Here is a 16,199-nt window from a genome sequence, read left to right on the forward strand (position 1 = left end):
ATCTTTTATACTCGGTATCTCGAACATTCCCCCAGAACATTAGAGCATAGAACATTCGAGGTAAGAACTAGTAAACACGAAACCCCTAGAAGTATAGAGTAATGTTCCCTCTCAGCCATGGATGTGGCAATATTAGTGGACTGAAGGTTTTGCAGTATATTTGCGAGATAAAATCTAAGCACTATCTATGAAAAACGCTTGTGCAATGGGTGCACCAATCGCAGCTAACTGCTCGTGCTTGTAGCCTTTGGGGTTAGTTCGCGATAAGGCAAGAGCAAACCATACGCACATCTTGTTTTCTCTTCCTCTGGTGCGTCGAGCCACATACTCACTTTGCGGTTTGGTCCCGTCTCTTTCCAGACCGGCACAGTCTAGAAGGGCCAAGCCTAGGGGTGTCCATGGGGGAGGGCAGCCCACCGTTGGGGGGCTTCGGCGACCGCCCCACCAGGAGGGACATGCCGCCCGCGCATCGGCGCCACCGGTCGGGCTCCATGGCGATGCCCGGTTCTTCCAGGGAACCGCAGGGGATGTACCGGGGACCCCCGTCGGGGTCAAGGTCAATGGGGGGCACCGTGTCCATGGGGCGCCTCATGCAGTCCAGTTCGAGGTCACTCTCGCCACCGGACATCAGGTGCGTGCTTTCCGCATTTTAAAGTATACCCCGTTGCCGGTCAAGAAAAGCAGGACAACCTCTTCCCGTAAAGCCCTCCACATTTCAATGGAGCAAACGCTCCTCTCATCTACGGCATTTGCACTCCTTGCCTCCACTCCGGCATTCGCTCTGCCAAAGAAGAGAGAGTGGAGGGTTTACGTCCCACTTTTCTTAATCTGCAAGAGTGTAAGCAAAGCGAATATCAATCGCACACTCCAGACTTCCGAGCCCAGCTAACCGAAAGGCTTCTCATTAGCGGTTTCTTCAAAAACCCGGGCGTGAAGTGGAAAAGCCCACCCTATCATGTGTGTCTTTTGAATTTTTGCCCTTTGACCCGACGATCGTCCATTCCCCAGATTTTCCAAGATTATCTTAAAATTTTGAGCGGGTGCTTGCTCGGTACTTTACGGTATATATCCGTGTCTTGGTTTCTAATTTCCTTCATTCTATAGTCTCTTATTTTAAAGTGATAGCTTTGTATGGGAAGTCCCCACATTGTGGCGATAGGTAACACTGACGTCATATGTCACCATGATGTCACGAGACTATGCCACCTGACACCATGATAATAGACGTTATGCGAAATTGCTTGGTGGTCTGGCTGCACTGTGCATGTGGCCATCTTAGTAGCATCAAGTTTCTTGAGTTTCGGTTCCTCACATTACCAGGGCAGGGAGGCTCTGCCTCCGATTGTGATTCGGAAACATTATTGTCTTCTGACCTCTGATCACCTAACACAGGCAAAGGACTAGGCCGTCATGCCTTTCTTCTCTGGGGATACTTTCAATTCTTTTTAATGCGAAAGCGTTAACTGTCTCATGGAACGAGCCGACGTCATCAGTTTGAAGTGCGAAAACGGCACCTAGTTTCCTTCGGTTTCATTGGCCGGCGCGCGTCGACGGGGCTACCATTGGTCGCTGCGCTCGTCAGTTTCCACGACCGCTCACCCCATGGCGCTGTGTGTCCATCAGCGCACTGTTAACACGGAGCGTCCCAGGTCACCGTGCCCAGGGGAGCACATGTGCTGACCGACGACAAAAAGTATGCAGCAGACGAAAAAGGGAGCTGACGAGCGGCCTTTATGCTTTCGCATTCACAACTCATAAGAAATCCTTAAGTGTACCTTGATATTTTTGATGCGAAGACGCATGAAGTCATACTGTTTAGCTATAGACTGCTCCACGCCAGTACATGTAATTCAAGATTACTTTCTATTTTATTTTTTTCAGGCGTTGCAAAAAGCTTTGATTGGTTTCAGATAGCATTGACTTCAAGCACAGTTGACGGATGTTGCGCTGGTTAATGAAGATTTGTTCAACCCTGGCAGAATAGCTGCATTGACTTTCCCGAAACTACCCCCGGAGTTCCTTTGCACTCAACAAAAATTTAACCTCAAATAACAAAAAAAAAAAGAAAAAAAAAAGGAGGCCATGAAACGGAAGTTGGCATCGCCCATGTTGCTCCACTCGAGGTCTGCAGCGTAACATTTTGTCGCCACCGACATCGAAGTCTTAGCCACTGCAATGAAGCCAAGCAAGTGATGTAATCGAATGTCGCGTTCGACAAAAAAGACAGCAAAATCCCGTCTGTCTAAGGGTGGAGAGACACTCGTCCGTGCCTGTTTTGTTTTCCTGTTTTCTATTCTACATAACCGTGCTTTAAATATACAATATTATTTTACCAACAAACTCTCCTGTTTAGTTTTAGTTTTTTTTTGTTTTACAAACCTCGTTTACCGATGCCAGATCAAGTGTAAGAAATGGCTGCTAAGCAATGAGATAGTTTTCTGACTGTCCAAAGTAATTCTTCTTTTTTTTTGTTAATATATGACAATCAAATATAGGACTCTGTGGTGTTTTCCGATTTTGCTGTTCACTGTTAACCATACGCATCTTCAATCATGGTTGGTGGCATAGATTATTGAAACTGTCACCTTTTTGCCTCGCTTCACATGCTTGGTCTCATCTGCATACATTGAGCTGCATTCGCATTAAGAAAAATGCAGGCCAGCACTACAGCATGCACCACAAAAAAAACGAAAAAAAACCAACAACACAAAATTAGAAACAAGTCTGGTAAAACTTTGTGAAAAGATTAGGGTCCAGTTCAATAGTTTTGAATGGGCTCACGCTGTGCGATTATGTTCGTATGTTTCTTCGTGTTGTCACCAATTATTTTTGTCAAAAACTGCGTGTAAGATCGCAAGTGAAAAGAAGAAAAAATTGTGAACCCTGTTCACGTTTGCATTCACGTTATGCACAAATCGAAGGTTTATCGCTGCATCTGCAGCAGAACACTGCAACGTGTTGGCATCGTACCTCTCGCACGAAGCGTATCGCTTGTTTACGTAAGTTCTTTGTCAGTCGGGTCAATGGTTTCGGTTTCTCACCGCCACCAAGATGGCGGACGTAGTTCTCAGCGTGCTACTAGATGGTGCTCTAGATTTCGCATATCGTCTATTTATCCACTAAATTTAAAGAGAAAACTGATGTCATGCGATGTCAGACACTGCGACGTCAATTTCCCTCTAAGTGCTATTGCATCTTCGTTGCACTTGACAGAATGTCTAAGCCAAACTCTCTTTTTATGTGCCTTCTCTGGTACTTAACTCGCAATGAAACCAATGCCTCCTTTTGCCTGTCAGGTCTCCCATGGAAGAGGAGCCGATGGGGGGCAGCGGGGGGCGCATGTCCCACTCCCTCGGGGGTACCCCCACGGGAACGCCCACGCCCAAGAAGCGCCACCTGCCCCAGATCCCGCCGGGCATCAGGAGAACGGGGGGTAACCGCGACCAGATAACTCTCGACCTCGAGGAAAGGGCGCGGCAACTCAAGCTGCGCATGCAAGTGCAGCAACGGCGATCCGGAGGTAAGCAGAATCACTTTCGTTACGGTACCCAGGGTCCGATTTTGGTTTGGGGGGGGGGGGGGGGGGAAGGAGAGGAGAGGAGAGGAGAGGAGAGGAGAGGAGAGGAGGGGAGCCGTTGGTTGCACGTGGTGCCACAGCTTGTGCGTAATTAACCAATGAGACATTTTGAAGCGACAGCTTTAAGGGTGACACTTTGCAGGGATTTCGGTGTCGGCCTTTGTTGCTGTCTGTCGTCGCAACAGAAATGGAAAAACCCCACTTCCCCCTTCTCGTGGCACGAGGAGAGAGAAATCAGGTGGTCCCATTGACTGCGCACACCGTGACAGCGCCGCGCTAAGAGGAAGGATTATGCATCTCCCTCTCCACTCATCGCTGAACTTCAACATTACATCCTCCCTTCACCACTCAACAACACTGTAGAAACCTGCGCCTTCATTCGAATTGTCACTGCCACAGACTCTTCCTAACGGCCCCGCTGCAACAAAGTGCTCCGTCCCTGGAGTGAGCGCAGAGGGAACAGCTGGCTTCTGTGGCCCCGTGGGCGAATACCTTCGATGGGTCCAACCCACAACATACATTTAAGTGATTCTATGCTTTGCCGATTCTGTGCTTTGTGCCGTGACAACGTCCCACTCGTCGTAGCCGGCAACTTCGACGTCGACCTTGGCGACTGCAAGAACGAGCTTTTCCGCAACATTGTCGAAGCGGAATCGGCCGTCTGCTTGGTGTTTGAACTCAGTGCACCGACAATGCACGCCGGCACCATGGTCGACATCATGCTTAAGAAGAACATTGACTCGTGCATCCAGTGTTTCGCCTTGCCCACTTACTTTACCGGTCACCAAGCACCCGTAAAAGTCGTCGGTGGTGTCCACGATGCTGACCACGACGGCAATGCACACTAACCGCTTCGCACCTCTGTCCTCAAATACATGACGACACCATTCTGCCCGTATTATGTGAATGTGCTACAGCTATTGCTTTTACTTCTTCGCACGTTGCAGATGGAAAAGGGGTGTTTTTTCAACCCATTTGCAAGTTCAAAAGCTGGCAAAATATTGGTGAGAACGTTGCACCAGTATACAAATAGCGACAGAGCTTTTGCGGCCTCTGATCCACTTGTCTTTAGGATTCATTCATCTACTGGTCAACGTTGGCTTGTGTGCAGCAGCGGAACAACTCGAGGTTTACAAAAGAAGCACGAGTTGTCAATGGCTTCCATCGTGAAATAGCAGATAATGACTATTTCGCCCGCGTCCGATCTCGCTCCGCTGCGGCGCACGATTCATAGCAGACGACCAACATTTTTTTCAGTCTGTTAGCAGATGATGCACGACATTGCTTGTTTTATTTTAATCTGCTAATAGAAAGTTTTAGAATAGCGCACGCTCAAGCTTTGCAAAGAACAGCAGCGTCGCCACTGCGCGTGCACCTAACGCTAACCACGTTTTGCGCTTTGCGTGCGCTATTTTTCGGAAATTGCGTGTGTATGCAATGAGTCTTTGTGCTCCTCCAAGGAGGATTCGTGATGAGAAGTTGGCTAAAGCTAAGACGAGCACAGTTAAAAAATGGTGGCTCCCAGGCCGCTTTGGCAGCGCTGAGAACGCGATGTCAGCGGCATCCTTGCGACTGCGAATTTCAACATGGGACGACATTGCACTTGGTTTGGCAACGATCACCAGCAACTTCATGCTTGCGATGAATGAACATTTGTCGGCGAAGGTATGGTGTGCGAAGGTCAGCACATGAGATCTCTCTTGTTGAGGCGACGCAAGCAAACACGACCGGTCGGCCACTCGCGTTGCATTCTTATGTTTAAACAAATCTAAAATGTTACTCTAAACTAAAAAGCTAGTTTTTTTTTCAAGTTACAGCATTTTTTGTGTGAAATAAAAATTATGACTGTATCTTAGTGGCATTGCAAGCACGAGATGCTTGGGCTTTTGCGTCGTGACGGAGAAACGTCATTCTAAAACTCTCTTGCATAGCGTGCGCTAACGCAAGCACTATATTTAGCGCTAAAATTATGTACGTTATTTTAAAACTCCCTAATGACGCCTCGTAGCAGACGAACCGCATTTTTCGCATGGATTGGCAGATGAGCCGTCTACGAACGCCATCTGTGTTGCGGTACAAGATTGCGCTTTCTCTGGCAGAAGCTGGGTGAGAGAGTGAGCATACCCGCGTTCGTGAGAAGAGGCCAAAACAGGATTTAGGCATAGAAAAAGGTTGCATTTCCAAAACAAATTTGTTTTCACAATTTGGTGTCTTACTGGATTGAAGCTGGACATCCATATTGCCTGAAGTCATCTTGAGTAGGGATGCCGCGAAGTTTTTTCGAATCGAAGTTTCGATGACCGAATCAAGCGGTTCGAAAGGTTCGAAAGATTTCGATTTTTCGAATTGTCTATATCGTAAAATTCGACGGAGGTCGAATTTTCGAACTTGTTAAGCTAAGAAGTTCGACGCTTTTCGAACCGTCGAACTTACTACGCTAAAAAATTCGATCTTTTTCGAACTTTCGAATTTATTGCGCTGCAAGGTTCGATGCTTGTCGAACTTTCGAACTTAACTGACCAAAAAATTCGATGAATTTCGAACTTTCGAACTTATTTATCAAGAGAATTCGAAAAGTGTCGAACTTTCGGATTCTGAAAAGTCAGAAGTTCGACGAACTTCGAACTTTTAGGGTAAAAGTTCGACGTTCGTCGAACTTCGAAAGACCGGCGGACGGTTTCATTTGATTTCAAGTAGTGGGGTACATTCGTAATTTTTTTATCTCAAACTTTTACACGCGGTGCTGCGTTCCTTACGAAAGACAATGTCGTTTATTTCAATGTTCTGGCATGCTTAGGTTTAAAGAAATAAATCCCCGAAGGGGCGAGGAAGGACGACGGGTTTTTGACGATTATCGTTTGTGCCAGATTTGAAGCACGCTGCAGCTGGAGCTATTTATGGTAGATATGTTATACTTTTTTTTAAGAATGATCTATGTATAGCCTAGGTAAGTGCCGTCTTAAGATGTGATTATTGTTATTCAACGTGAGTTTCGAAGAAATGTCCAAACATGTATCTGCATGCAATTATAACCTAAACTTGATATTTATTTTCGTCTAAGTTGTTTGAGGTATCGCATTTAAATTAACACCACAGGCAGTACATATCATTGCCATCTGCAGAATACGAAATAATATATTTATTGTTTTTTCATGTTAAGGAATAAATTAACTTATGGGAGAAGATTTCTAATAGTGTTCAAGTTCAGCACGTCATTAAAAGAAAACTTTTTTTTTTTCGCTTCACGTTTTTGGGACGTGTTTCTTTTAGCCTGTACACATTTTGGTAAAAGAAACTTCTATCGAAGTTCTGAACCTCTGAATATACAAGAATAGAACACTTCCGACGAATTCTTGATAGTTTTTTTTTTTTTTTCTCCTGCTTTTTATTTTTGCATTTTTTTTTTGTTACTATCGGCACAGGTGTTTAGGTCGAAAAGACAGCTTTGAACTTCCGAACCACTAAGCATGTGACGAGCAGTGCCTTCTGACAACGAGTTTCTGACAATGACCATGTACGCAACCTTTTATGCAGTGAAGAGCGACAGTAGCTATACATATGCATAAATAATTTCAGATTAAAATAAGCTCGACCACGCCCTCTTTCCCCGTATTGTTTTCTTTAACAGTTCGAAATACCTGCAAGAGGGAGAAGGAGGCTGAAGCCCCCCTCCCCCCCCCCCCCCCCCCCCCCCCCCCCGCTACCCTCTTTCCCCCCGCTTTTCTTCTTCCGACGCCACTTGTATGGTAGAACGCTCCTCGACCTCGAGTTGTGTCGGCTTTTGTGCTTTTTGCGAGGCAATCCCTCCGTCCCAGAAAATAAACCTCCAGGACAATTATAAACTTCACCGGATCGGATTACTACCAGCGTGCAAGGGGTGGCGAGGTAGTTTGCCAGGTCGCTTCAAGGTTTTTCTGAGACTCAACCTCCTGCTCGCCCCTGGCCGTTTCGAACGGGATGAGTCTCGTAAAACAGTGTGTTCGTGCAATCACTATTGCGTGATGCAAATTAAAGACCCCCCCCCCCCCCGGGGCTGGCAGTCACAATTCTGCACTGGCAAATATTCTAGCACGTCCGGGACACTCGTCGTCTCATTTAATTGCCTGACCAACTTCGCAGAATCTAGACATCACACCCTAACTTTTCTCAAATTGATTTCGCGAAAACCAGTGAGTCGTGAAAACGTTATTTGAAACTGAAACTGTGGAAAAACTTGAAAATCGGACTTCGAACTTTGAAAACTTGGACTAAAAAAGAATTCAGAATCTTCGAAGTTTTTTTTTTTGTTTTTTTTTTAGTTTAGCGTTAAAAGAGAATCGAAACTTTCGAATTTTTCGAACTTCATGTCTATAAAAATTCGAAGCGTTCGAAGTTTTCGAATTTTTTTTACAAAGAATTTCGAGATCTTCGAATTTATCGAACCTGAAGTAAAAAAATATTCGAAATATTCGAATTCGAAATTTTGGAAACCGTGAAAGCTTCGAAATTTTCGAATTTGAAACTCCGCTGTGGTCAAAAGTTGCGAATTTTTCTAAATCGAACCTCGGTCGGTACGAAAATATAGAAATTTTTCGAAATCGAACCTTAGTTCGCTTCGCAAATATCGAAACCTTTCGAAATCGAACCGAGGGTGGTTCGCGACATCCCCAATCTTGAGCCATGACCATTAGAATGTAAAGTAGTTATTCAAAGCCATATAATATATGAATATTGATTTGAATATTAATGTATTTGATTCATCATTCAGATTGCTTAATAGTGTTATAAAATACTGAATATGGTTTAATGTTTTCAAACTTCATTATAAAATATTTATGGCAAATTGCTTGTCTTGCATATGCGAAACATTCTAGCATCACAAATGTTTAGCGATACTGTGAGTTTCTAGACGCCTACGTTTGCGGTGCTCTTTATCAGATAGTTTAACGCATACCATGTGTACACTTAATAGTTGTTTCTAGAATGAAGCGATACTATCACAAATCAGGCTGATAAACCTAGCGATCTGCCATATTCTCAAGCTCCTCTCCCTCAATGTGACAAGATGGCCGAGCTTCTCCTTGCCTACCCCTCTGGTCACATGACCTCCCCGTTAACCAATTAGCGTCGAGCACCTCACTCCTCCTCTCCCGCCCGTCAACCAATCAGTGTCGAGTCTTGCTGCCACGCTTTTATCTGGACTTCGCGAAATGCCGCACACCTAGCCAAAGAATGTTTCATGTTGAAACTGCTACCTGTATGCACACAGTTGTCAGCTATAGGCAGTTTTCACATGACATCGATCCACCATTTTGTTGTTAGACATTTCTTTCAAGACAAACAAGTTTGATGGTGCAAAGGGACCACCGAAGAAACTTGCTTTTCGCACACTCCCCATAGAACATCAATATATCGACGGAGAAGATTGCGCCAGTCAGAACAGCCTATTACAGCCGAGAAACGTTTGGCAAGATCGACACTAGTAATACACCACTTAGCCAATATCCTTGTTCGGTGCTGATCCTCGTTCATCTTGCCCCCCGCAAATTGACTTCCGAATGCTCGACTAATTCACACCTGTGGTGCAACTGCTTCGCCCAGCGCCGACGCTCGTAGATATGTTACTGATATATGGTGCTATAGTGTTCGGTCGTCGTAAGCGGCTACAAGAGCCTGCAATGCACTTGGACACACTCGAACACAAATATGTGAACCAGCCTTAAAACGCAGATATGTAAACCAGCGTTTGACGAAAAATGTGTGAACCGCGGCCTTGACGCTCCTTCGGCACGCCTCTCTCTCTTGCCCAGCCATGACGCCCGTCGGGATGTACTCGGACAGCGAGGTGACCTCCCGGCACCACCAGTCCCTCGACCAGCCCCATCACCATCACCACCACCACCACCATCGAGGCACTGCGGCGGGGCTGCACCAGCTTCAACGCGGTGCCAGCGGCCGCGGTGTGGTGCCGGTGGGAGGCCCCCGCGGAGGGGGAAGCCGCCTGGCCGCGGGCCTGGGCCTGGGCTCTGCCCCCATGCTCAGCCCCGAGGGTGGGGACCTGGCGGGAGGTGCTGGGGGAGGGGGAGAGAGCGACGGCTCGGAGACGAGTTCAGTGTCCAAGTTCAGCGTCACCAGTGCCTTCTCGACGCAGTCGGAGCGGCCGCGTAGTAGCAGGACGCTCAGGTGAGCTATCGCCACTCTTTTCCTAATGGGGCACGCAGATGGCGGTCTTGTGGATTGTGGTGTGAGCTCGAGGCAGCCTGCATCCCTTTGGTACAACACAGACCCCAGAGTAATTCTATAATATATTTGTTTCAAAATGCTGCTAATCCCAATTTGGGGCATATAGGCTATACGCGCCAAATTGGGATTGGCAGCATTGGCAGATTCTTTTATGTCCCAGTTCTGGCTATACTGTATACCCAGCACTGGGACATAAAAGAATCTACTGGTCTGAGGAACTACTAGTAGCAATACTTTAAGAGTATCTTGAATGGCAGCCCTGCATCTCTAACAGGGTGATGTAACGATTTTCGTGCTTTCACTAAATACCAACTAGAATTAATCCTTAATGTTCATGACCTACAAAAGATGCACTACATTTCCTCTCCACACAATGGCAGTCGCCAAGAAAAAGAAAGGAGTGAAAATTGCAAACGATCGCAGAAAGTATGCTGCAATTTACATCAATAGCTGCTGCGCTGTGGAAAGGCACGTTGAAGGAGATTTGCGGTCAGGCAGCATACTGCACAGTGTTTGCAATGGGTTCTTTGCTTTCGGCGGAATTGATGTACGAGACGTGTGTGAGAAGAAGTGTGCTATGGTGGAACGATTGTGCGAGATGTTGCACGTATTGAAGAAGGACACAGAGATGTACTTTTTTGGGCACGAAAGCGCTTTTTTGGAGGGGACGCCCGTGACTGCGCCTACAGTGGAAGAAGTGAAAGTATGTACGCAAGCTGTTCTGTAGAGGTGTGGATAGCACACAAGAACGGAACCTGGACGGCGGCAGTGGGGAGGCGAGGCAGCGTGTCCGCACAGTGCGACCACGTAGATATTTTGCAATGACGGCTGCCGGAGGAATGGGGGGGGGGGGGGTGGAGGGAGAGTGTTGTTGGAGGCTACGCGGATGTAGCAGAAACGATGAGGAGGTGGAGAGCGCTCTCCCCGTGATCACGTGAGTTTTCTCGGGAACAGCGGTGGCCTACAGGAAGGAAGGGGGAGAAGGGGGGCCTTGCCGCAGTTGGTGTGTATGTGTGAGGAACGAGGGGGAGAGGGAGAACAGTGCCTTTTCTGTAGAGTGGGGTTTTGCATTCATATGTACATAGGCATTTTTTGTTGGGAAGGGGCACCGACGGCTCCTGCTGTAAAAAATCGAGCCACAATCACCCCCTCAACTCGCAGCTTAAACAAGCAGCCACGGGATCTGGCACTGATTGTAGAATTATATATGCTCTTGTTCTAGCCACGAGCTCTGGGGTGAAAGTTGCTCGCTCGTTTTTCTCCAATGCTTCCTGCGACTGTCTGGAAAAAAATTACAATAATGAATATTTGTAAGGCTAAAAATTTAGGATTAATTCCAAGTGGTAATAAATTAAGTACAAAAATTGTTGCAGTGTACCCTTTTAAGGCTGTTACCTGAAACTCTTTTTACCGAAACAGCACTATTTTGTCGAAGAGAGGGAAAACATTTCTTTTTATTATTTACGATAACTAAGTGAAATTTTCACAATTTATAGTGCTTGATCTTCTTTTTATAAATCTGATGTTAGCCTTGATATACTAGCTTGTTTTTCATTTTCTGGATGCTATGCATATGTAGGAAAGAACATGTTTTTGCACACGTGTGGGGCATGGCAACACACTTAAAAGAGCCTAGTAAAATAATCTAATTCCTTCCTTTTAAACCACTGAGTGCAATGAAAAACAAAAATAATGTGTGCGAGACTTGTTTTATTTTAAAATAATTGAAAATTGCAAAAATGCCATTTTCAAAGGAACCAATGTTTAAATTTCTTATAAATATAAAAATTGCACATTCTTACCAAACTTTGATAGTTGCATTTTATATATTCTAAAGCATACATATGCCAAATGTGGTGGTGATAGGCCAAAATTAGGAACAAATATTCTTCCGCGCGAACTGGGAGGATACCCCAAAATTATTCGCGACTCCAGCAAAACGGACGCCACCAAGCGGGAAAACCGGGAACCAGCCGGTCCAGGTCGCTCCGCGCCCCTCCGCGTCTCAGGTGGCTTTCGCGGACACGTGTTGTCGGCGCGATGGCGAACAGTGTAATTTCACGAAGGTCCGGGAATTTCTTAAGTTTGCCCGAGTGTTCATTAGTGCGGTGAAGCCTCAGTAGATTGTTTCCTTCCACCACGTGTTTTCGATTTCTTGGATGGGGAGGAATCGCGGAAAAACGTTTTGATTTCTTGTCTGTCTCGAATCACATTCAAAGTGACGACTGCTTGGTAACTGATAAGTGGTTTCTTTATAAGGGTGTAGAAAAGTGGGAGGACGACAGACGAGGCATTTCACTGGAGGGAACACCAATGCCACCTCCTTCAAGTGAATGGGAAGGTTCAATAGCTGCTTTTCTTGAGTTTGGTTGTGTTCGATTAGCTTCAAGTTTGAGCCACCCACGCCGGTCGGTGCGCTGGCTATATAGTCATCTTGGCTGCTTTTTGCCAAAAAATCCTCTGGACCACTCTGAAGGAGTTGGGCTGATATCGCAATTATTTGATTCAGGATAGCCTGCTCGCTGCAAATGATGAATGAGGGAAATTATCTGTTTTTCAAAAGGTGGGGGACGCGTCTCGCAACATTGTCACGGCATTATGATCTATCGCGCCTCCAATATTTATATTATACCCCCGTCGAATTCAGCCAGCAGCAATATGCGTCTACATTGCTCAGGTTGACCGGCCACAAAAATACTCATTTTTTCCGTTCAGGATTCGAAGTCAAGTTCAATGCCTGAGAGGTTCTGCGTGAATCTCCAATGAAGAAGTTTGTCCGCATTCGTCTCCGTGCTACCGGCCAGAACCATTTCGCTAAGTTTAACTTAGTATCTCTCTGTCTGTCAAATATACTTTTATTCAGCAGTTCACCTAATAGCTAATTAACTAAGCTCATATTTCAAACTGAAGAATATACTAATATCGCTTTAGTGGGACATAGTACGTAATATAATACATAACCCGCTCGTCAAAATGACTTCTCGATTGCTACTAAAACCTGAATTGAAATACGAGTATCAGCTGCTTAGTGGGGCGCCGGCGGGTTAACATGCTCCTTGGCTCAAGAAGCGCTTGTCGAGCTTTCGGTTGCACGTCAAAAGATCCCCAGGTGGTCCAAATTAATCCTCAGTCCTCCGCTGGGGCGTGCCAGATGCCCGTCGTTGGTTTGGCACGTAAAACCCCCAAATTTGACTTTTTTAAGAAGCACTTGCTTAATTTTCGTAATTTTCCTGCAGCCTGTGTTGTTGACCGAGCACACGACTGAAGCTGTTTCTTAAACGCGGATACGCACAAAAGCCCGATTTCGCAGACAGATAAGTCGCATGGTCGAGGCATGCGAATTGGCTGAAAATTACTGTTGGTTGGAGAATTCTGCAGTCATTGCCGCTTTTTTTAGATGATCAAAACTGATTAGTATATATTACCGTCTCTCCAGAGCCCATAGTTTCGGTTTCGAACGAAATCTGTGAAACGAAAGTTTGACATGAAAAGAAGAAAAAACACAGTTGGAAAACAAAACTATGCTCTGCAAGTTTATGTGCACCGGCTACACTTAACCGTCTCAGTTCAAATACCTATAAAATTGGGCATTAAACAAAAGAAAATCTGTTAAATTGAACGCGCCACCTGTTCAGGCGGCCCGGCCGAGCCGACGCGACCTGGACTCAGCCGCCATGTATGTTTGGTGGTGGCGCCCCCTATAGGTCGCTGGAGTCGCGAATATAAAGAGATTAAATGTGTTCAAATGTTAGCATAGATATGTGCGCCCCTCTTTGGTGGCGGAAAACAAAATTTTTTCAAAATACTTTCTCGTGGGCAATTAGGCTACAGAAGAATGCAATGGAGAGCAAACGGCTTGGCCTACTCCTCAACACAAATGTGATGGCGGGTGACATCGCAGTTTGAAGAATTGCATTGCGCACACTAAAACGGCTCAAGTTTATGCCGTTCTGAGGTGCTGGAAGTTTTTCAAATGCCTATTTAACCAATTTCGCGATCATAACCGGTCCTTATTGTTCTTATACATACAATATAAAGCTTAAAGGATAATAACATGCCATTAACCCCCAAATCACATTAAGAAAAAGTATATTGACTTTTTATACTTGCATTTCTCCTCAGGGCTAATGTTTCAGAGCATGCCAAGTTAAAGTCCCTGTATAGCGAGTTTGGAACGGCCTCTTGTGCCTCCCGTGTTAAAGCTTATTCTGCTTCTCTCTCTTCCTGTGCCCAGCGAGTTCACGTCGCGCATGCAAAGCTACGGGCCTGTGCACCCTGTGAGGCCGGCCTCTAGCGCCGTCCTGGGCCGGAGCAACAGCGAGGGTGGTCCGTCCTCTGAGGACAAGGTGGACGGCAGCCTCTCCGACACGGCCATCGGGTCCCTCACCGAGAAGGCCGGGGACCGCCTGCTGTCCGCCAACGTCCGCGCTCATCCTGGTAGGCCCTCCAGTCTGGTTGTCCGTGTGCCTCGGTGGCGCCAGGGAAACCATGCTATGATGCGAGGCAACACGATAAACACTCCAAGCACAGTGGCTAGCGTGTTTATCGTGTTGACGGTGCGTTGATTGAGCTAGATGACGTTTAAGACCTCGAAGCCCCTATAATGTCTTGCCAGGACATCTACATAGGGCAATTTGTTACGACATCTTAAAGACAGACAAACACATGTAAGTAATGATGTCTTCTAGACATCTACAGTCGCCGATGGATTTTTTGGACTTTGCGGGGACCAAAAAGACGTTCGAATAATAGAGCAGTCTGAAAAATTGGCAGATTAAAAAGCTTGCCTTTATTATGTCTAAGCGGGCATAAAAAAGTTGTAAATAGTGCCTTGCTTCGGCTTACGCCTCTGTTTGCGTTTAACAACCTTCTATTAGCTTGAGAATCGCTGCCTTCTTTTCTAGCATTATGGTCAAGTAGTTTCTGCGCTTCTTAGCGACACATCGCAGCGGCAGAACAGATGGGGCAATGACGTCCAAGCCAGAATAGTTCGAAAACACAATTCGCTGAGACGAGATCGAGATGAGGGGTGCAAGTCCACGACTGCAATACACGCTTGCTAGTCCAGCTTCAGGGAGCTGCCATCTTGCTCGGCTGGAGTGCGCTTGGATGCGTCATAATTACGAAGCCTTGCTGAAGCATTGTGATCGGATTGTGGCCGCGCCTAAGTGCATCCCACTGAGCAAGATGGCGGCACCCTGAGACCGGACTTGCAAACATATATAGCGAATGAGCAAAGCAAAATGGTAAGAACAATGGTGATGATGAGGACGTGCAGCTAGAGAATAAAAAGCCGCGACGCGTCACCTAGCCGTAGGACTTAGCAGCCCAAGCCAATCCATGTGCAAACCAAACCAAGCCAATCCATGTGCAGCAAACATAGAATCCAAAATGACCGCTTCTCGATGGTGTTTCCCGCTGATCGGTCGCGACAATATTGTCCGAAAAATCTAACTTTCGGACCTCATGCTGTCCAAAACATTGAGCATGAATATGCACTATTTCTATTGGGTAGATCCAAAATATCGAACAAATCTGAATTATCGGCGCCCGAAAAATGGTTCGGCGACTGTACATAAAGATCTTTCAGCTGCGAGACGCTTAAAGGGATACTACAATGAAATTTTGGTGTTCACTTTTTGGTCTATATGTGTTCAAAGGAGCAGCATCACATCGAGCACACCAATATCTTGCTAAAAACGTCACGAAAAGAAATTTTAAAACGAATTAAACGATTAGCAAAGAGCACCTGGTGGATGTCGCTAACGCCTCGCTTGTAATGCCCGTCTAGGAACCTTGACAGCTAGTGATGGAGGTTGTCTCGCCTCCGGCCACGACGAGAGAAGAGGGGCAGGAGGAACTCCATTCTTTCCGAGAATGCCTTTTGTGTGTCGCAGAAGTCGCTATTGTCCCCCTACAAGATTACAGAAGATTAACCCGTCACTCAAAATTCGTACAAAAGCAGCCACTTCGGTGGCTGGAACGACTAGGCCATCTTCTCGACGTCAGCCTCGCCGTAGCTTTGCTCGTCTTGAGACGACCTATGTCACTATTGCGTTGGATGTCACGTGGTCCCCACTGTGCCTTCTCTGAGCGCTTGCCAGAGTGGGCCGTTTATAACGAAAAATACAGCCACCAGGCCCAAAATGCAAACGTGCGATTGTCATTTACGGATATGGTGGATCATATTCAATCTATTTTTGAACACGACGGGAATATTTCAAATTTCGTTGAAGTATCCCTTTAAGACCTCAAGGTCCCTATGATGTCTTATCAGGATGTCTCTGTGGGACAATTTGTCATGACACCTTATAAACAGACGAGGCATGTAGGTAATGATGTCTTCTAGACATCTACATAAAGATCTCTTAGCTACGAGACACTTAAGATCTCAAGGTCT

General features: G+C 46.2%; 1 protein-coding gene across 1 annotated transcript in view; it reads left to right on the plus strand.

Annotated features, from left to right (window-relative positions):
• The window catches only part of LOC8024180 (regulating synaptic membrane exocytosis protein 2), a 96,528-nt gene that overhangs the window by 70,372 nt on the left and 9,957 nt on the right, over positions 1–16,199 (plus strand). The window contains exons 12-15 of the mRNA XM_029966753.4: positions 361–631; positions 3,297–3,520; positions 9,367–9,739; positions 14,034–14,236. Of these exons, the coding sequence (XP_029822613.2) occupies positions 361–631; positions 3,297–3,520; positions 9,367–9,739; positions 14,034–14,236 (1,071 nt within the window). The remainder of the gene's footprint in view (positions 1–360; positions 632–3,296; positions 3,521–9,366; positions 9,740–14,033; positions 14,237–16,199) is intronic.

Source organism: Ixodes scapularis, unplaced genomic scaffold (genome assembly GCF_016920785.2).
Source record: "Ixodes scapularis isolate PalLabHiFi unplaced genomic scaffold, ASM1692078v2 PGA_scaffold7__128_contigs__length_106722199, whole genome shotgun sequence".
Lineage (NCBI taxonomy): Eukaryota > Metazoa > Arthropoda > Arachnida > Ixodida > Ixodidae > Ixodes > Ixodes scapularis.